General features: G+C 48.4%; 1 protein-coding gene across 4 annotated transcripts in view; it reads left to right on the top strand.

The window, feature by feature from the left end:
• RAB11FIP5 (RAB11 family interacting protein 5) overlaps nt 1-21,275 on the top strand; it is a 108,137-nt gene that overhangs the window by 76,943 nt on the left and 9,919 nt on the right. The window contains exons 4-5 of one of the 4 annotated variants that reach the window (XM_075128154.1): nt 9,488-9,506; nt 9,755-9,927. The exons of 1 other annotated variant lie outside the window; for it this stretch is intronic. In XM_075128154.1, coding sequence (XP_074984255.1) covers nt 9,488-9,506; nt 9,755-9,811 — 76 coding nt within the window. In that variant the 3' untranslated portion in view covers nt 9,812-9,927. Of the gene's footprint in view, nt 1-9,487; nt 9,507-9,754; nt 12,443-21,275 lie in introns of those variants that run through there. 2 more of the 4 variants (XM_048846422.2, XM_048846424.2) reach the window with 2 other exon arrangements.

A 21,275-nucleotide genomic window follows, 5' to 3' on the forward strand; every position in this document is an offset into this window, starting at 1 on the left:
CTTAGGCTTGACCAACTATCTGACACCAGGGCACTGGCTCTTCTCCTAAAGTCTAAGGAGGGAAGCTAAAGGAAGTGGATTGACTGGTGGCTAGGAAAAGGAGATAAGTACTCCTGCTGTACAGCAGGAGGGCCCAAGTGCCCAAATCAGATTGGGCGCCTTTTTGGGGGTTTGTACAGCACCTCTCCCGGTCAGAGACAGCTCTTGCCTCAAAGAGCCTGCGATCTGGATGAAAGTGACTCAGTGAGTGAGTGTGGCAAATGAGGACAAGTGAATGCCAACAGGAAGGTGTGTTAGGTAAGCGAGCCGTGTGTGTGGTTTGCAGGGTTTTGTAACAGAGCCAAACGAGGAACTAGTGTTGCTAGACCTTGCTGGCCCCATCTCAGTTTGACACTTAAATAATTTCTAGTGTTGTCATGTTCAGGATCTAAAATCATGAGCCGCCAAAATATTAGGGTCTTACAGAGCCTTCTAGGGAAAGGGTGTGGTGAACGGGTTTGTGCTGTCACCTGTCACTTTCCTCTTGGATTGATAGTGGAAGCTTTTCCAGATTTCCCCTATGTCCAGCCAGGTACGTCCCCGTGGTCCAATCCCTGTCAAGGTACATGGATTTCCAGGGGCAAGGATAGGGATTTTGCATGCTGGAGAGCCCAGTATCAAGTGTGTACATAATGCCTGTGATTAAATATTTGATGGGAAATGTTTTCTTTAGCCTTTATTCCTCCTCTGACCCCCAGAAGCAATAATTTATAGCTGGCTACACCTATGAATGGTTGGTCTCAGATAAACACCTTTACTTCCCGGGGAGCATCGTGAAGAGAACACAACCTACAGGCAGATTTCTAGGAAGCTAGCATAACCACCTCCTGTTCCAGTACCAAGCTGGTTTGAATTGGGGTGATTAGGCTGCCGGTGTCTAGTTAGAAAGACCAGTACAATATTTTAAAAGGCACTGAAGTCAAGGATGCTCAGCCTGACCCAGCTGATATTTTTTCTGGATTCTTGCTGTGCAGCTCTTAACTGAGAGCTAAAAATATTTGGGGGATAATGGAGGTAAAGCTTTAGCTGAATTGGTGCCCATGTGGTGAAGAGAGTGTGTTGTTCAGGGATTAGATCTAGGGACTGAGAACCAAGTCTCCTGGGTTCTTTTCCCAACTTTGCCACAGATTTGTTGCAGGACTGGGCACTTGGCCTCTCTGTGCCTTATTATCCCAATTTTGCAGGTGGGGTAAATCTGGGGGTGGGAAGGATGTGAGATCTATTAACTTTGGTAATAGCTTTGAGATCCTTGGACTGAAAAGTGCTATACTGGTTATTGCTCTTCCTAGTTTTGTGAGAACAGCTCTCTGGCATAGCATGGCTTTGTTGAGACATACTCTTTTAGAGTCCAGCACTGTCACAGTTACTGTGAAAGGATTTTAGCTCAGTTCAGTTCTGAAGCTTTTAAATGTCTTTTAGTCTGGGTGTTTCATTTACTGCTCTGGGAGGGCAGGCACAAAAATTTAACATCAGGGAAATAGGAAGATTTTTTTTTTCTCTCCACATGACAGATTTTTTTGTTTGTTTGGTTTTGTTCTTTAAATTCAAACAGAAGCAGAAAATAATCGAATCCCCACCCCACCTCAGAGGCTGTAGGAGGAGTTTCAGGTTCTTGGGTTCTCTGGCAAATGCCTATCCTTCTATCACCTTACGTTCCAGGGGGTGGGAAATGCCTGTTTGGATTATGATGTTGACAGGAGTGGTCGTCATACAAGTTCCCCCCTCCCCCCCCTGTCAAAAACAGGTATTGAGCAGAATTTCTAGAATAGGAGCTCAGCTCCTCCCTTCCCATATTTAAAGAGGTGTGGCTGAGAGTGGCAGTTGTAGAAGGAGCTGGTGGTCAGGACTCTTGGGTTCTAGCCCTGTGTATGGTGCTGACTCGATGCATTTTACTGGTCAGTTAACCTCTGTGTCTGTCCCCTGTGAAAGGGGGACGAAAATACAATGTGTTCCAATCCTGCCAATTTGCAATGTGCTTTAAGTGCAAGGTGATGGTGTTAATGTCCTCCTGGTGTCAGGGCTGCAAAAGCCCTGTTTCCCATAGGGGAGGGAGAAGTTTCCTCTGGCAAGTGAAGGGACCTGCACAATGCAGCACTATTTAAAAAAAAAAAAAAAAGTTTTAACCCTTTTGGTTGTGAAGTATTTTTTTCCGAATGTGAGTAGAAACCTGCACTTATGCAGTGTCACCTCCCTGAGCCTGCAGCCTTGGCTGCCCCTCAGGTCTTTGCCAGCTGCCCCAGAGTGAAATTAACATCACTCTGGTCACTTTCACTGATGCTGTACAGAACTGGTAGGCAGAAGCCATGCTCTCAAAGATCGTGTCCGTTTCATGCTGCTGGTGGAGTGGAGTGGTGCATCAGTGGAGGTAGGCATGGTAACTGATCACAGGGGTGGACCATTTGAATAATGGAGACAGGAGGTGGGGGTAGAGTAGCGTAGCCCTAGAGGGGGTCACTTCTCCTTTTCAGCATCCACAACTTCATATGAAAGAGCCTCCAAGCAGTGTCTATGAATCATAGAATATCAGGGTTGGAAGGGACCTCAGGAGGTCGTCTAGTCCAACCCCCTGCTCGAAGCAGGACCAATCCCCAACTATGGAGAGCACTGTAGCAGAAAAATCAACTCCCACTGAATACTTACAGCCCTGTTCTTCAGAACTCTCTACGAACATTCATTTACTAACCCCCAGCAGCCCTGTGGGATAGGCAAGTATTGTCACAGTGTTACACATGGGAAATGTGGGGCACAGAGTGGCAAAGTGACATGGACAAGATCACAGGGGTCGCTGGTGTCAGAGCTAGGGTTAGAACTTGGGAGTTCCTGGCTCCCAGCTCTTTGATCAGACCTCTGACTGCACAGCGCTCTGTTATGCATGGGCCGTACTCAAACTCCCAGCCAGGGCTACTCTTCTGACAGGAGAGGGAAGCATGGGGCCAGCTGCCAGCAAGGGAGAGAAATGGAATGTATGTGGGAGAGGTGAGGAGACTGACAAAAGTGAAAGCAAGATCAAGTCAGTTAAACTCCTCCAGATGTAAAAGCAGTGGAGACAATTTTGCAGCATTGTAAATGCTGTCCATCAGAGGCGTGGTGCCAAAGAACTCCTCGAACCTTCCCTAGGGAATGGGAACGTTGGGTGTTGGGCTCTGCTGAGCAGGGTGGAAGTGTAGCTCTGATCCTAATACATCAAACATCACTTATGTTTTCAGGACCGCTCCTTGACCTCAGTAATACAATGAAGAAGGGGTTTTTTTTTGTTTGTTTTTTTTAAACTAAAGTGGGAGTTTACTTTCCATTGAGGCAATGCAGAGCACGCACTCCCCCTAGTGTAAAGTTTCTTTATTTCAGAGGAGTAAAACAGAAGCAGGAATTCTGCTTTCTGGAGGATTTCTAAAGACTGTGACCATTTCTAAAAAGCTTGTACCTTGGACTAGAGAACAGCCAGCAAAGGTGAGAGCTGCCCCTGCTGATCAAAGACACGGCAGGCTAAGGGAGTGCCAAGTATTTGAGTGTCAGACGCGTGTATGATCTCCAGTATTGTGTGTGTGTGTGTAACCCCCTTTGAATGCCAGGGGTTCTGTGTGTATCTCGAAGGGAGTACAGTTGGTCCCAGATCCTGCAGAAATGTGACATTTCAGTGTTCTTAAATCTGTTGAAATTGGCTTTGCTTCCCCCCCACCCCAGCCTCTTGGGCCACAGCGAGAAATGCTGTTCTGGAGTGGATCCCTTCATAGTTATGTCGATGAGAGCTGGAAGGATGCCCTGGGTGCTGGGGACAGTTCACAGTCTTATTTTCAGGGTGGGAAGGATTTTGGCTTTAGCGCTAAAGACTGGGGTGGCCAAGAGTAAGGTGACTAGGTCAGGAGGCTGAACAGTGGCTGGAAGGGTGTACATAGCTATGCTTCCAGTAACTCCTGTTCTTCCAGCAGAAATATAGTTCTCACAATCCACAGGGAGAAATGTACAGGTTTTTGTAGCTAATGGCAGAGGGTTGCACACTTTGCTGTTCATGTTGACCAGGCTCTGTGCCTTGTTCAACCTTTTAAGTGTAAATGTAGGTCGGGGTGGAGGTAGGGCTGGCCAGAGTGTGAGGGGCCTGGCTGGGGATTGGGGACAAGAGCCCGGGAGGGTGGGGCAACTGCATTGGGGGCGGTGAGGGTTGATTTTGGAGCCACCTGGCTGGAATGGGGAGGAGGGCCTTGTGTGGTATGCCGCTCACCCTCCATGCTTGTAAGCTGCTGCCTCTGATGTGTAGACAGCAGCCATAGGGCTCCAGAGAGCTTCCTCTGCCGGCATCACAAAATGGGCAGTTTATGATGGGCTTAATTTCAGGCTCTTTTAGTTTCCTCCAAAATCAGCAGGAGTCTGCCTGGTGCTCCCTTGAACGTTCTCCAACGTTCTACCATTGCTCGGATGTGGTTTTCTGAAGTTGTCGCGTTACAGACGTATGACTGGAGAAATGCCGTCAAGGTGAACGTAGGGCCTTGCTTTGCTTGGCCAAAAAATACCGAAACCAATTCAGAGCTAGCACTGCAGGTGCAATGCTGCATACCCTGGGCCAGGGATTGCTGGTGTATTTAGCCGTGGAGAATTGTAGAGCTGGAAGGTCAAGAGAAATATCCAGATGTGCTTTACAACCCCCTGAGCGAAGGTGGATTGGAGGCAGGACAAGACAAACAAGACAGTGGCTCTGTGGACCCAGGGGATGGGCTTGTGGTTAAAGCTGTAGCCCCAGAACTCTGGAGAGCGGGGTTCTCTTCCTGGCCTTTCCATGGACTTTCTGTGGGATAATCTTAGGCCTCCACCACTTGGTTCCTTTGTGGGGTCTCTTACTCTGTGCCAAGGGGAGGTAAAATGGTCCCAAATCCGAATTCTCTGCTCACACCCTGGTGGTGTTTTTACATTTGCTGTGCACAGATGTGAATGGCAACACAAGATGCCAGGCAGTGGGGAATTTGAGTCATCTGTCTGTGGTTCTCATCTGTAAAGCAGGGGTGATGAGGATGATGCTTCCTTACTGCACAGCAGTGTTACCAGCATGAACCTGTTAGACACTTGCATGTTTCAGTACTGAGTGCCACAGAAGGCTTGTGAATAATTCAGTAAAATGGCTCCCTGATGTAATGCCGTTGTCTTCCATGGAGTTTGGCCCATTATATCCTTCCTGTAGCAGCATTCTGTCTTCCACCCAAGGACGATTAATGCTCCATCCGTGAAAGATGGTTGCAGTGGACCCTGGAACAATACAGAATGTGCCCGAAGTTTGGTTTCAGTGTCAAGTTTATGTTGGGCCATATTCATCAATCTTAGTGAAGGTTCATGGGCTGGGACTGCCTTATGGCTTGGGACACAAACCACGTGTGTGAAATTCAGAGGCTTTATCTGTCCCAGTGAGTCCTTAGTTTCATTGTAAAGAAATCTGGTCTTGATTTTCAACACTGCACCTGGATAGCTTTCTATTCTTTCCGATTAAAAAATAAGTAATGTGGGGAGGGAAGGGGGGAGATGCTGATAGTGGAAGGCTCATTTAAGTTTCACCAGAACTGCATTTCTTTGACTGCTCTCATTGTCTAGTGTGGATCGTAGCTGGAGCTGCCGTTAAGAGGAAGAATAGACAGATCCTTTCCTCCATCAATAGAATTGATGGGGTCATGTAAAAATGAATTCATGTTACACTCCTGTTCCAGGGACACAGACAACTTGAAATGCAGTCCACTATGCAAAAGTAACATAATTTCAGGCCCTGCACTTTTCCCCAAACTCTGCCCCTTGCCTCAAAATGACTTTTTTTTTGTTTTGTTTTTTGTTTTGGTTTTTTTTAAGGAAAACAGTTTCTCTTTTGGTCATAGTAGGACAAATCCACAAACAGCAGGTGAAACTGACTAGCCAGAAGGTAAAATGGGTCAAACACAAAGTAAAGGGTGGGTGGGGGAGGCTGTTATTTTTTCAGTCTAAGTGGCATGATATATATGTAACAATAATGCCCCCCCCAAAAATTCAGAGATTCATTTAGCTGGGATTGGTCCTGCTTTGAGCAGGGCGTTGGTCTAGATGACCTCCTGAGGTCTCTTCCAACCCTAATCTGCTATGATAAAGTCTTTAAGTTGTCTTGGCTGTGTTCCTCCCAAAGCAGCTCTGCTGAGGTTGGTAAGGCCAGCATTTTGGCCTTTGCTGCTGCTTTCCCCCATTCCATCTAAACTTTTATGTATAGCTCTGGTTTTGAAAACATGCATCCATGCTGCGTTCGTTTCCTATTCTGGAACTCTCCCGGCGTACATTGCACCGGCTGGCTTTGGGTAATAACCTGCCAGTACCAGATCGGCCTAGAGGCGTACGATGACTGAAATTTACTAAGGAAGCGAGCTTAGTTTACAGCCTTCATGGAGAAGTTTATAAATCACAAAAAAAGGGAGCAGGGGAAGAGAGAATTTCGATGGGAAATTTATTTTAAAATACCTTGATGGCACGAGAAGCCAAGTGGTGCCTATAAGCTCCACTGAAGTTATGCAGCCTCATGTTCTTATGTAAACTGTCTCTGTGAGAGAAGGCTGAAGGGGGATGGAAGAGAAGGTGCTTTTTACATTTCCTCCTAGCTGAACTTTAGCTACACACAGAGAGATGCTTGCTTAGTGGCTACTGTGACTAGTGAGGGCCCAATCCTGTGACATCAGTGAGAACAAGACTAGGCTGTATATAGAATAAACAGTGGCTTTCAATCTTTTTTTTCATTTGCAGACCCCTAAAATATTTCAATTGGAGGTGCAGACCCCTTTGGAAATCTTAGATATAGTCCACGGACCCCCATTGCTCCACGGACCACAGGTTGAAAACCATTGGGCTAGAGACAGACAGTATAATATGGGTTTTTGACTTTTTCCTCCCCCTCCACAAACTTTGATTTGCCCAAGTCATTGACATCAATATTTCACTTGTGGCTGATCACCCTAAAATCTGATTTTTTTTTACTGTGTGGCTCTTCCCCAGAATGGTAATTCGCTGCATCATTCTGCCCCATAGGAGGTCTGGTACTCCTGCTATTTGAGTTGCTCTGCTCTGAGCACAGAGGTGGTGGGTAATTGTCTGTAGCCAGGTCAGGTGCTGCCCATTCAGCCCTCCCAGGGAATGCAGGAGGCCATATGAGAATGCAGCGTTCCAACCAGGAAGTGACCGAGAAACCTCAGTCTGAAGAACACATGGTAAGACAAGTGGCTGATTGCTGAAGGGACCCCGCATTGGTGGTGAGACTCTGGTCTTTATGCCATCTTCATCTGACCGTTGCCATTCGCTTTTGCCACTATGCAGCCCACTTGCTGAATGCAGGCCCTAGAATTGGCTGCTTAGTTACTGTCTCAGCTGATCCCTTAGCTTTTAGAAGGGGGGGGCGGGGAATGGATCTCAAAGTAATCCCTCCTCCGTGACCACTTTACCTTAGAGCTGCTCAAGCAAGAGGAGGGTTCTCTGGGAGGCACCAGACTTGCCAAGAGCCCAGCATTTGTGGTTTCTTCTCTCTGACAAGGGCTGGTAGCTGAAAGCAGAGCAGGTAGCTACATGTTTTCCCCCCCACTCAGAGATTAGCAATGCCATTGGCTCCTGCAAGGGCACCCACCCGAGGACCCTGAATTCGGGTCTTATGAGGAGAACATAATGCCCAAAGGTCTGTGCAAGAATCAGGGCCTAAGTGTGCTGAAGCAGCCCCTGCTCTAGAGACCCTGTCACCATCTTCAGTTCGTTTGTATGAAGTGAGTGTGCCAAGCAATAGGAAGGAGGCTGGGAAGATAGCGGGATGATCACACAATTATGCAGGCTGGGGATGGGCACAGCGTTAGGTACCAGATCACTGACCCCTTTTAAAAAAATGATCTTTTTGGAAAGTCCTCATTGACTCAGCTCCTGTGCCAAACAAGTGACCGTGACGGCTTATGATTTGTATACTATTTGTTTGATTCCCCTCGTCTTTATAGTCTGTCCCCAACCACCCCTCTACCTGCTGTCAGGGGAGGATCCTTGCAGGAGCCAGAGAGCACAAACCGCACTGATTGGCTGTAGGGCATATGATCTGAAATCTGGGGCAGGGAACTTGCCACCAGAGCGTGTTGGTTACCTCTCTGTTCTAACCGCTCAAGAGTCTGGAGCTGCTGGGAGGGTGCTGCCCCCTGGTGCTGCTGGAAATGGGGGGCTTTTGGGATAAATGTGTCCCCAAAGCCCTAGACTCTGTAGGGAGTACTGGGCAAGGAGATTCAGCTATCCCCCTTGTGCTTCTGACTGCTGAGTCTTGGAGGAGAGGGTTTGAGGGCAAGGATTGCCTTGTGATTGAAGTACTGGCTGGGAATGGGAATTCCTGGCTGCACCAGGGTCTCCCGTGTAACCTCATGCAAGTCTGTTAAGTTCTGTGTCTCAGCCCAGGGGTAATCCTGCTGATCTGCTGCCCAGGGCCTCATGCGGCTCCACTCCAGAGGTTTGTGAAATGGGTTGAGTTGAGCTGGCAACACTCCAGAAAGGAGGAGGATGATAGCCTCTGACCTGTTGTAAAGGTGGGGAAGGATCTGCATCTCCATTGGTACAGCCAGGGAAACTGAGTTGCGGGGGGGGAGAGGGAGGGGGTTAATGGCCTGTTTCTTGGTGGTGCTGAGATCCCTGCAGCTTCCGTTGAGTGGGACAAGGGATAGCTCATTGCCTCGGAGACACGGAATGGGAGTGGCTTGCCCAAAGATCACACAGGGAACCAGCGGCAGAGGTAGGAACAGAACCCAGCTCTCCTGACTCCCAGCCCAGTGCCCTGGCCACATGCTGCCCCCTGCTGTTTGTTTGTTTTCTCTTCAGCTATAACTGCAGTTCCTGTGCTGACTTCAGTGTTCAGGGGGCTCTGTGGGAGGAGGGGAAAGGGAGGATTTTGAGAGCCTCTCTCTGCTGACCTAATGTGAAACCAAGCAAACGACCAGACTCTGGAGTAAGTCACTAAGGGCTTGGGCTTGCAACCCTGACTCACGTGAGTCAGCCTTACTCATTCCAGGAGCCCTCCTGAATTCAGTGGGACTACTCGCATGGGTAGAATTGGAAAATTGGCATCCAGAACAAGTTATCAATCAATGAACAGAGAGTTTGGGCCACAGGTGCTGAAATGGGGCTCCTCTCCAGTTCTGTGTTCCTCCAAGGTCATTTGGTTCAGCGCAGTAGGAATTCTGTATGTTGTAAAGAAACAGGGTGGGGGGGAGCACAAGAGCTGCCTTAAAACAAGGGGTTCCCTTTCCTTTATACCAGTGCATGCACTGTCCATGCATCTCTGTCTTAATCATTGCTCTGCTTAACAGGAAGGAATGTGTGATCCCTACAGCACTGCACAGCTTTGACCATAAGTGTGTGTGGGGTGGGCGGGGTGGGGTGGGGTGGGGTGAATATACTTAAGCGCTGTCATAGTATTAACCAGGAGGACTATTTTGTCTTCCCTCCACAGCCTGGAAGTGTCTCCTAAGGTAGAAACCAGCTCAGATGCACCTTCTCACTTTTCCCCTTGTTCCCCTGTCCAATGTCCTCCTGCTGGTATAGTCCATCCTGCTCGCATGCTAAGCACTAACCTTTTAACTGCTACTGAAGAAAGCCAGTTTGGATGCCTGTCCCCTACCAACCCATTCCTCCACTCCTTGCACAGCAACCCTTTCTTTGAGGACCTCCTTGCTGACCAGGTACTAAACTCTCCTTCCCCTACTCACTTTTTCTCTAGTTTCCAGTCTGGGTCGCATGCTACCAAAGAGGTCGTTGGGCACCTTTATTCCTCTGAGGATTACAGTCCCTCTGCCTCCCTAGGACTTCACAAACCACAGCAGGAGTCTTCAACCCAAAGCGCTGGTGCCCCTATTCCAGAAGCCACTCCCACATCCCAAGGACTCAGCCCTCCTCGAGAACAGACTCCTGCTACTCCTTCCGTCTTTGACTGGGATGACACCTTTGATGCCTTTGCGACGAGTAGACTCAAACCAGAAACTCGGGAGGAAAGCCTTTTGAATTCTGTAGTTATGGAGGACGTGGCCTACATCGATGATCCAAGTCCAACAGGAAGCCCAGCTGAACTGGTTCATGAAAACCAGACTGAGAAAGCTAAGGCTGAGCCACAAGGTGCTGATGAAGTGTCTCTAGGCCCAGGGTCCTGGGCAGATGTCACAATCTTAAAAGAAATGGAGGCAAATGTACTGAAAACAGTGCAGGAAGCTACACGGAAAGAAGATGGTGTGTTGGGTCATTTGGGCTCTCTGTTGGAGAGTGAGAAAACTAGCACCTCTCAAGCCTGGTCTGCATTGGGAGCTTCAGGGAAGGAGGATGCAGCAGCAGCATTGACTACTCAAAATAGTGCTAGAGAGAAATGGGACAGCGAAACTGTGCGCGTAGAAAAACTGACTGTAGCATACAGTGAGGAGGAGCCCAATAGTGCAGGGGAAGATGAATGGACGACCACGGCCACAGAAACAATTGGCGGTCTATGGGAAAGTGACCAAACCGTCGCCGAGAAGGAACACGAGATTCAGGAGAGCATGTTCAGGCCACGTCCACCTTCCGACGAGGGCATCCTCGAAGAGGAAAGCAGCCCTGTGAATGCCCCCGGCCTATTGACCAAAAGCAACTTAGTCTTGGAGAAACCCAGTGAGGCACTTCCTCAGAATAAGGCTGCCCTGTCACTGTTGGGGTCAAAAGTGGAAGCGGCGGAGAAGCCATCAGCTGTAGTCGACATCAGTGACGGTCAGGATTCTAGTAACACAGAGGGGATGATTGATATAAAGCCACCAGGAGGTGGGCTTCAGACTAGTGCACAATTGGAGGCAGATGAAGCCAGCATGAAACTCGGTTCTGACTTTCACGAGAGACAGATCCCCTCTGCTGTATGGACTGAGACCCCAGAGAGGGAGGAGGAGAGCAGTGGGGCAGCTGGTTTGGAGATAACCATGGGGGCACCGCCGCCAAAGCCTCCGAGATGGTTCACACCCTGGGATTTCAGAGAGGAAGATGATGAGGCCAATTTGGACACACAGATGAGCCAGCAAGGCAACGAATATCAGTGTGAAAATGAGGAGGGCCCAAAGGTGGCAGTTCAGCCGCAATATACCCATGTAAGCAGAGAGAATGTTTCCCCAGTGGCTCCCAGCCCACCTGTGTTGGGAGCAGCGATAATTGAAGCAAAAGCGAGGCGCATCCCTTCGGTTGCTGGAGATGCTGATTCTGCCACAGAGGACTGGGTGGCTAATTTGAAGGCAAGAGCTAATGAGTTCACAAAACGGGACACCTCTTCTGGGGAAAACCTGCTAGAGATAAATGAGGAGACTGGGGCTGAGCAGTTCGAGACTTGCCCTTCGAAATTCTCTCTAGACAGATTAGGCCTGTCAGATGCTGAAGAAGACTCAAACAAATTGGAAATGGTAAAGCCAAGTTTCCACTCCCAGTCACAACAGCTCACCGAGCGACGCTCTGGCGCCGGGTGGGGCTTGTCGGAGACTGCACCAGCGTTCCCAGAGAGGAACGAAATACTCCCTGAGCAGCTGATTCCTTCAAAGCCCGATACTCCCAGAGATCCAGAATCCAGCCAATCGGTGCTGTTCTGCACAGCTGTGGAGGAGCAGCGGCCCGCTACGCAATACCCAAGCCCCAGCCCAGCTGACCAGCTTGAAAGGTTAGCTCTGCAAGAGCATCCCTCGCAGCCAAGGCCTAAATCGGGGAAGGGAGATAACCAGGGACATCTTGGCAAAGCACCAGCCCAGCCAGCTGAATGGGAGCCTCAAACCCCAGAAGCGTTAGAGAGCCTGACCTGCGTGTCAGAGCAGGGTAGCTATTCAGCTGACAGGCCCGAGCCATTGTCGAGTCAGCGGCTTAGCTGGTCAGTGGATCAAGTGATAGACTTCAAAAAGGCTGAATTCTGGAGGCCAGTTAGCGGGGAGGAGAGCAGAGAGCAGGCTGACACTTCAACCCTGGGCAACCCTTTCACCCCCAGAGTCAGCCCCTCATCCCCAAACAATCCCTTTGTGGAAAAGCCACCAGATGTGCTCCCAATTCAGGCCACGTCACCCGAAATGCCTGGTCAGGGAGGCTTAAACGTCAAAGACCTTCACAAGGAAGCTGCTCCCCATGGCTTCCAGCCCGCTAACCTCCCTGGGGACCCGTTAGTTGAGCTTCCTTTCTTGCATGGCAACCAGCCCTTGGCCTTCTCCACACCTTCTCTTGTGGCCGCGACTAACCCCCAGCAGTTCAATTTCCCTTCCCCCATCATGTGCCCTACAACTGGTGGGGTGCCTGCGGTGACCAGCCGGGCAGCAGCCCAGTCCTCCTGCCCTTTGCTGCAGACCAGTGGCATGAAAGTCTCAACGCTCACGGTTTTGCCCAAGGAGACACAGCCGGCTGAGAAGCCCTCTTTCCATCAGACAAGCAGGTGAGCACTCCGGGGAAGGTGAAGGGTGTGTCCTCGAGGGAAAATAGCCCCCTTCCTCCCTTCCACTGTTGGGCCTTTAGGTAGCACCTGCAGATAGAACGTCTGTTGGCCAAAGTTGTCAAGTAATTCATGCAGCAAAGGAAACTGCCTCAGCCTGCCTTTGTTCTCCTACCCCGTCCCCCAGATCTTTACCCACTTCCAAAGTGAAGCGTGCTAATCCCATTTTCAAATAAAATCCTGTAGGCCCCCGAGAGTTCCATTGGATTGGCTTAAATCCTTAGCTCTATCGGACCAGAATTCTCCACGGCCGTCCTGTGCTTGCTGAGAGCTAGTGGTGCAAACATTCCCCAGATATGCCCCAGCTGAAAATTGAGCCCCCGCAGAACTGTAAAGGCTGTTGTCACTCAATGTATTGCACTAACTTCAGCTCCCCACAAACTTTCCCTTCCCCTCCATGCACTGCTCTTGCAAAATACGTACCTTCGTATATGTGTCCGGCAAGGGGGAGTCCCCAAACTTGTGCCCATTAACGCTCTCACGAAACGCTTCATGGCATGTTGGCAGCTGTTTCTTCCTCCATTCATTCAGCTTTTGGTTTGTTTTTTTTTTTGTAGGGGCTTTCAGGTACTAAAATTCTCTTCTCTCCATAGTTAAAGCATAACTGGAGCCGAGACCAGCCTCCTCTGAGGAATCCTGGTGGTAGACGGGCAAACAGAATTTGGCCCTGAAATATTTGGGGGTGTGGGGAGTATCGAGGGAAGGCCTAGTCCAGTCCTAACCACTGGTCAGAGTTTTGTAACTTGTAGAAACCGAGGGAGATTCTGGAGGTAGAGGTGTGTTCTGTGGCTGATCCTGTTTTCCTGGCACACCATTGTGCGGCCTGACTGGGAGAAGAAGGGAATGTTATAGGGATCTGTCTTTACTCATCGCATGTCAAGGACCAAAATTCTGCTCCCAGGTTTGAGGTGACTATTGATTTCAGGGGGAACTGTGAGGACCTATCTGAGAGCTGTCTTAGGCCCTGATGGATCGTCTTACTTCTGCTACACCTGGGAAAACATAGTTCTAAGGGGCTGGTAGGGATTTCAACAGTCAGAATCCTTTTCCATCTCATGATGGGTGCAGTAGAATCCCCTTTTCCTTTTAGGCCCTGTACTGTAGTCCTTTCACATGCAAAGCTCTCCTTGACTTCAGTGGGAGTTCTGCATGCTAAATGACCTCAGGATCAGTCCAGTATTTTTCCATTTAATGGCTCCACGTTGGCCAGAGCCTTGGATTGTGCTGTCCTTAACTGAATTATTCATCCTCTAACTGGTAACCCGGCTCAAAACCTGCAGGTAAAAAAATCATTGTGTATAGATAAGTGCTACTGTGCTTCATGGAAAGAGATGTATCCTGCAAATCCGAAGAGGGTAATGCTAGGTAACAGGCAGTGTGTGGTCCCATCAGACTCTTTGTGTACAACACACACCAATTGCTTAGTCGCCATCTTCAAACTGACTGTATAGACAATCCAGGGCAGGTCTCATCTGTGGGAAGAAGGATTGGTTTCTGGTCGAGGCCCAGGACTGGGATCCGGGAGACCTGGATTCTGTTCTCATCTCTACCACCGATTCCTTCAAAAGTATGAAGTTGGGCAATTGACTTAAGCTCCAGATTCTTCAGTTTCTCCATCTGTAAAATGGGGATACTTGCCTCATGGGGCTGTTGTGAGGCATAACTCATTAATATTTGTAAAGTTCTTTGAGCTCCCCAGGTAAACGATATTCACAGACTCATAGATATTAAGGTCAGAAGGGACCATTATGATCATCTCATCTGACCTCCTGCACAATGCAGGCCACAGAATCTCACCCACCCACTCCTGCAATAAACCTCTCACCTATAGTCTGAGCTATTGAAGTCCTCAAATCATGGTTTAAAGACTTCAAGGTGCAGAGAATCGTCCAGCAAGTGACCCGTGCCCCATGCTACAGAGGAAGGCAAACAACCTCCAGGGCCTCCTCCAATTTGCCCTGGAGGAAAATTCCTTCCCTACCCCAAATATGGCGATCAGCTGAACCCTGAGCATGTGGGCAAGATTCACCAGCCAGATACCCAGGAAAGAATTCTCTGTAGTAACTCAGATCCCATCCCATCATAGGCCATTAGGCCTATTTACCATGAATAGTTAAAGATCAATTAATTGCCAAAATCATGTTATCCCATCATACCATCTCCTCCATAAACTTATCGAGTTTAATCGTGAAGCCAGATAGGTCTTTTGCCCCCACTGCTTCCCTTGGAAGGCTATAAACAGCACATACCCTTCAATAGCTATAGTCCAGTCATGACTACTATGCCAGCTTATAACTTAAATTCTTATTAATCCCTAAATGCATGACCTTACACTTCTCACTATTAAATTTCATCCTATTACTATTACTCTAGTTTACAAGGTCATCCAGATCCTCTTGTATGATATCCCGGTCCTTCTCTAAATTGGCAATACCTCCCAGCTTTGTATCATCCACAGACTTTATTAGCACACTCCCACTTTTTATGCCGAGGTCAGTAATAAAAAGATTAAATAAGATTGGTCCCAAAACCGATCCCTGAGGAACTCCACTGGTAACCTCCCTCCAGCCTGATAGTTCACCTTTCAGTATTACCCGCTGTAGTCTCCCTTTTAACCAATTCCTTACCACCTTTCAATTTTCATACTGATCCCCATCTTTTCCAATTTAACTAATCATTCCCCATGTGGCACCGTATCAGACGCCTTACTGAAATCTAGGTAAATTAGATCCAATGCATTTCCTTTGTCTAAAAAATCTCCTTCTTTGAGAAAGTAACAGATCAGGTTGGTTTGGCACGATCTACCTGTTGTAAAACCATGTTGTATTTTGTCCCATTTACCATTGACTTCAATGTCCTTAACTACTTCCTCCTTCAAAATTTTTTCCAAGACCTTGCATACTACAGCTGTCAGACTAACAGGCCTGTAGTTACCTGGATCACTTTTTTTTCCTTTCTTAAAGATAGGAACTATGTTAGCAATTCTCCAGTCATATGGTACAACCCCTGAGTTTACAGATTCATTAAAATTTCTTGCTAATGGGCTTGCAATTTCGGGTGCCAATTCCTTTAATGTTCTTGGATGAAGATTATCTGGGCCCCCCGATTTAGTCCCATTAAGCTGTTCGAGTTTCGCTGCTACCTCAGATATGGTAGTATCTACCTCCATATCCTCATTCCCATTTGTCATGCTACCATTATCCCTAAGAACCTCATTAGCCTTATTAAAGACTGAGGCAAAGTATTTGTTTAGATATTGGGCCATGCCTAGATTATCCTCAACCTCCACTCCATCGTCAGTGTTTAGCGGTCCCACTTCTTCTTTCTTTGTTTTCTTCTTATTTATATGGCTATAGAACCTTTTACTATTGGTTTTAATTCCCTTTGCAAGGTCCAACTCTACATGGCTTTTGACCTTTCTCACTTTATCTCTACATGTTCTGACCTCAATAAGGTAGCTTTCCTTGCTGATCCCTCCCATCTTCCACTCCCTGAATGCTTTCTGCTTTTTCTTAATCACCTCTCTGAGATGCTTGCTCATCCAGCTTGGTCTACAGCTCCTGCCTATGAATTTTTTCCCCTTTCTTGGGATGCAGGCTTCTGCAGCTTTGACTTGAAGTAATCCCAGGCCTCCTCTGCCTTTAGATCCATAAATTCTTCAGTCCAATCCACTTCCCTAACTAATTTCCTTAATTTTTGAAAGTTAGCCCTTTTGAAATCAAAAACCCTAGTCACAGATCTATTTTTGTTTATCCTTCCATTTAGTTTGAACTGAATTAGCTCATGATTGGTTGAACCAAGGTTGTCCCCTACAACCATTTCTTCTATGAGGTCCTCACTGCTCACCAAAACCAAATCTAAAATGGCATCCCCTCTTGTCGGTTCAGCAACTACTTGATGAAGGAATCCATCAGCTATCGCATCTAGGAACATCTGAGCCCTATTATTATTACTAGCACTCGTCCTCCAGTCTATCTCTGGGAAGTTAGTCTCCCATGATCACACAATTTCCATTAGTATTTACTTCATTAAAAATGTTAAAGAGGGCTCTATCCATATCCAAATTAGATCCCGGTGGTCTATAGCACGCCCCAAGTACTATCCCAGGGGAGGCTCTAGTAGTTTTCTTCCCCAATGTGATTTTTGCCCAGACGGACTCTGTCTTATCCGTTCCATCGCTTCTTATTTCTTTACATTCTACCTCATCCTTGATATACAATGCTACTCCACCACCTTTGCCTTTATTTCTGTCTTTCCTAAACAGCACATACCCTTCAATAGCTATAGTCCAGTCATGACTACTATGCCACCATGTTTCTGTTATCCCTAGAATATCTGGTTTCACTTCCTGCACCAGTAGCTCTAGTTCCTCCATTTTGTTACCTAGGCTCCTCGCATTAGTGTACAAAGATCTTAATTTTTGCTGTTTGGTCTCGCTCACATTCTTTACTCGATTAGGCACGGACATTCTACCGCCAGTATGACCTATTAGACTGGTATCCACACTGCCCTTCCTCCTTATGTCCATTCTCCTACCCACGGCTGTATCCTTCTTACTTTGTTTTCTTCCCCCTCAATGCTAAAATCTGGCATGGAGATTACCTGGACATCTCCCAGCCATCTCCCACAAATTCCTAGTTTAAAGCTCTCTTAATCAGTTGTGCCAGCCTCCATCCTAGAAGTCTATTTCCTTCCCTACTCAGATGAAGTTCATCCCGAGAGAACTGTCCTCTGTCCATGAATGCTTCCCAGTGGCCATACATCCCGAACCCTCCTTATAGCACCACTGCCTGAGCCATCTGTTGATAGTCATAATCTTGTCACACCTTTGTTGCCCTTCTCTAGGAACAGGCAGAATCCCACTGAAGATTATCTGAGCCTCCATTTCCTTAAGCATCTTCCCCAGCCTGGCATAGTCTCCCTTGATATGTTCCAGTGAGAATCTACCAGTATCATTTGTTCCCACATGAAGGACAATCAGTGGATTCTTTCCCGCTCTCTTTAGGATCCTTTTCAACCTCAGGTCCACATCCCGTATCTTAGCTCCTGGAAGACAGCACACCTTTCTATTCTCTGGATCAGCTCTGGTTACAGGCCTGTCTGTTCTTCTCAGTACGGAGTCCCCGATCATGTAGACTGGCCTTTTCCTGGTGACAGTGCGATTCTCCGGTCTGTCCCCTGTTCCCTCTGGCTGCAAGTTCTTTCCATTCCTATTCTCCCTTTTAATCCTCTTCAACCCATCCTGTATCCTCCTGGGGCTCACATTTGGTGTAGTTTCCATTGACTCTTCCCCTTTTCCTATAGCACGAGCTGCTCTTCTCTTCTTCCTTGCCCTTTCACCTTCAGTGACCACCTGCTGAGCCCCTTCTTCATTTTCCAACTCTGCAAACCTGTTCTTGAGCTCTATTTCTCCTTCACTAGCCCGTCTTTTCCTCTGCCTGGTTCTCTTAGTCACATGCTTCCACTGTCCATTTTCTTCACCCAGCAGTCTCCCCTCAGAATTCTTCAGTCCTGCTTCCATCTGGAAGTCTGAGCTTTTCCCTTCAGCTGCCTCATGTCTTTGCTTCATAATCTGCTCGAACCCCCTTCGAAACTCAACCAGACTTTCCATCTACATCTCCAATCCTAGGATCTTCTCTTCCATCAGCTCTAGCAGACGGCACTTCATGCCGACAAAACTCTTTCCAGGTCCTCCCTCCAGGATCATGTACATACTGCAGCTTCCACATCCAGTCATCTTCATTGTGTCTTCCACTACAAGGGTCACTCCCACTGCTGCCTCTATAGCTGTCACAGCCTTCCCACCTACATCCTGTTCATCTTCTCCTCCAACAGAGCTCCCACTCCAACTCCCCTGTTTACAGCTCTGTTTGCTGGCTACTGCAGCTGTCTGATGTTGTAGAAGGACACACAATGTGACAAAGGAGGATCTTCAAATCTAGAGCAGGAACGAAAGATTTATTTGGGAAACAAGTGACCCGTCCAGCAGATAGAGAAATGTAGTGCTGGGGTCTGGGGCGGCTGTTCCAGGGAAGGCTGACTGGGGAGGGAGGGGGGGCTGGAAATCATTGAGGAGGGGCTGGCTCTGGTGGAAAGAGAACTTCTCGCCAGGTTTCTGTTCTTGGGCTGCTTGCGTACAGCCCCACGGATAGACAGAGCGGGTCTCAGCCAGTCACAGCTGGAGTGGTGTCAGTCGGAATGGGAGAGACACATTTGGCTTAGGTCTGTAACTTCCACCCTCCAGGCTCTTCTGCGCCGGAGCCCGGAGAGTGTGAGGGTGTGGAGCGGGCGGGAGGGGGTGATCGAAGCCTCCTGGAGGTTCTGCTCACACGCCAGTTTGGAAGGGCGAATCGAAGATGGAGTCAGAAAATTCTGAGGAGGGCTCCGCTGAGATGAGCGGAGGCAGCTCGCCTCTCTGGGGCCAATTCTGTCGCCGCCCTGCAGCCAGGGAGGGCTCTTGTCGTAAAACCAGAGTGGTTGGGGTGAGGCAGGACGTGGGGAGTCTCCTGCAGTGCATGCTGGAGAGGCCGCCCGTGCAGCGACTCCCTGCTGCTCTGCTCAGCGAGGGCTTGGAGCTGGGGGCAGTGGATGGACAACTGGAATGCATCCACAGGCCATGCCCTGCTGTGGAGTAGCCGCATGAGAGGCGTGGAGGTGGAGTTGCAGCCATGGAACAGGTCCGCTGCCATGGAAGCGGCCTGGGTAGGAAAACATTCCTACCACCCCCACCTCCTGCCCCTGGAGACACTCCCCCGTTCGCAGCAACCTGACTTCGCTAAGATGCTGAGTAAGTACGTGTGGGACTATTGTACTGTGGCACAAGCATGGGCAGGAAGGGGGCTGGAGAACAGTCCTCGGCAGACTTCCCCAACTACTTTCCACTAGTCCAGCCTCAAAGTGCCAGGAGCAGGACTCCTGCACCTTCCCCTTCCTCACCGTAATGACAGCGATTCCAGCACTCAGTGTTTTGCTTGCCAGGTGGTGGTGGGTCACAGTAGCAATGCTAGAGCTGTCAGCTGTCACTCTCTGCTTTAATATTCCACCTACGCAAACAGAAACAGATGCAAACCGGGCAGGTGGACAGCCGGTGAAGGGGGGAATAAGCACTTTGGTATCTGCCCCTACTGCTTCCAGGTCAGTTCACGCAAGGAAAACCAAGCTGGTGCAGGGGAAGATCTTCTGCCCAGAACACGGTGGGATGTTTTATGTTAGCTGTTCATGGTGGCTGCAACAGACCCGGGCCTGGTTTCATAGAGGTTCAGAGATTTTAAAATATTGTTAGCTAATCTGACCTCCTGCGTAACACAGGCCATAAAATTTCACCCAGTAACTCTTGTATATAGACTGTCTCGTGACAGAACCAGGCTGATCTGCAACTTACTCACTTGTAGGCAAAAATGTCCTACTCTGGATTTAATTTTCAGCAGCTGCTTAAATCCGTCTTCCCTCCGTTACTGATCTAATTGCCTGTAAATTTGAGGTTTATATGAATTTGCCTAAAAGTTTGCATCCTAGATCTTAAACCCCAGAGCTAATTTTACGCTTCCATAAAGCACTGCTAATGGAACTGAGTCAGAAAATAGCTTCTCCCATGTCATTGCAGGTCAGCTGCACCCACAGTTCAGAAAATTCACATGGGGAGCGGCGTTTCTCACAATACCTTTGATCTATCTGCTCCTTGGAGTGGCACAATATTGCTGAAAGGGAACCTAATTGGTGATGCCAGCGGATTGTGAGGCTAGAGCTGGGTGTTACTTAGGATTAACTGCCCAACAACGTTGTTAATGCAGAGTTAAGATTCCCCAGCACTACTTTGTGTCCCACCAGAACAAGGAGGATGGCTGAACTGAAACCTCTGCAAACGAGGAAATACAAATGGTCTCCCTGCAATGCCGCAACCATAGCTCTGTCCCTTGGAGCTGGCAGCACCATGGGAACCACATTAACCATCTGGAAAACAAACTTGTAAGGAGAGGTGCAGTGATCATGTTAAGTATTCTTCCCCACTTCCCTGGCACGTTATACCTTCAAGCATGTTACAGACTAACAGGAACGATACCTAGGGAATCCATTTGACGTTGGCGTTCCTGGCTCCCAGGCCTGTTCTCAGACTCCTCTGGACTTTAAATAGCTATGTTAAAACTCCTGGATTTCCAACTAATTGTCTAGAAGTACCTGTGGCCGTGACTGCATTGACTTGGCTTCTCACTGACAGCTGCTGCTTTCCTGTAGGAAATCTCTCTTTACCTGGTATGTGGCCCAGGAAGCGTTGCTCAATAGATGAGGCAGGAGAAGCTGTAGTGAAGATTGACAACTAGGCCATCGCTCTATTCTTGTTGATCTTAAACCGCTGTGAAAGTCACGAAAACTGACCCTTTCAGGAGCCTCCAGGTGCTTATCAACTGAAATGTAAGCTCCAGGATACCTCTGTGATGGAGGTCATTAGGCATCCAGTTTGTCAGGGAAATTGAGGCACCGAGAGGCTGAGAGATTTGTCTGAAATTGCATGATGAGTCAGTAGACAGAGCTGGGATTAGAAGTGGAGACTGCTGACGCTAGTCTTGTGTTGTAACCACTAGACCACACTCTCTCCCTTTTGCTGGTATAACAAATGCCAACAGTATGGCAACTGCCACCTTGGAAAGATACGTAGGTTTTAAGGCCAGAAGGGACCATTCTGATCATCTAGTCAGACCTGTACTACAGAAGCCAGAGAACCTCAGCCAGTGCTTTCAGTTTGAGCTAGGGTGAATGTTCTAGAAAGACCTCAAGCCTT

This window comes from Caretta caretta, chromosome 4, assembly GCF_965140235.1.
Source record: "Caretta caretta isolate rCarCar2 chromosome 4, rCarCar1.hap1, whole genome shotgun sequence".
Classification (NCBI taxonomy): domain Eukaryota; kingdom Metazoa; phylum Chordata; order Testudines; family Cheloniidae; genus Caretta; species Caretta caretta.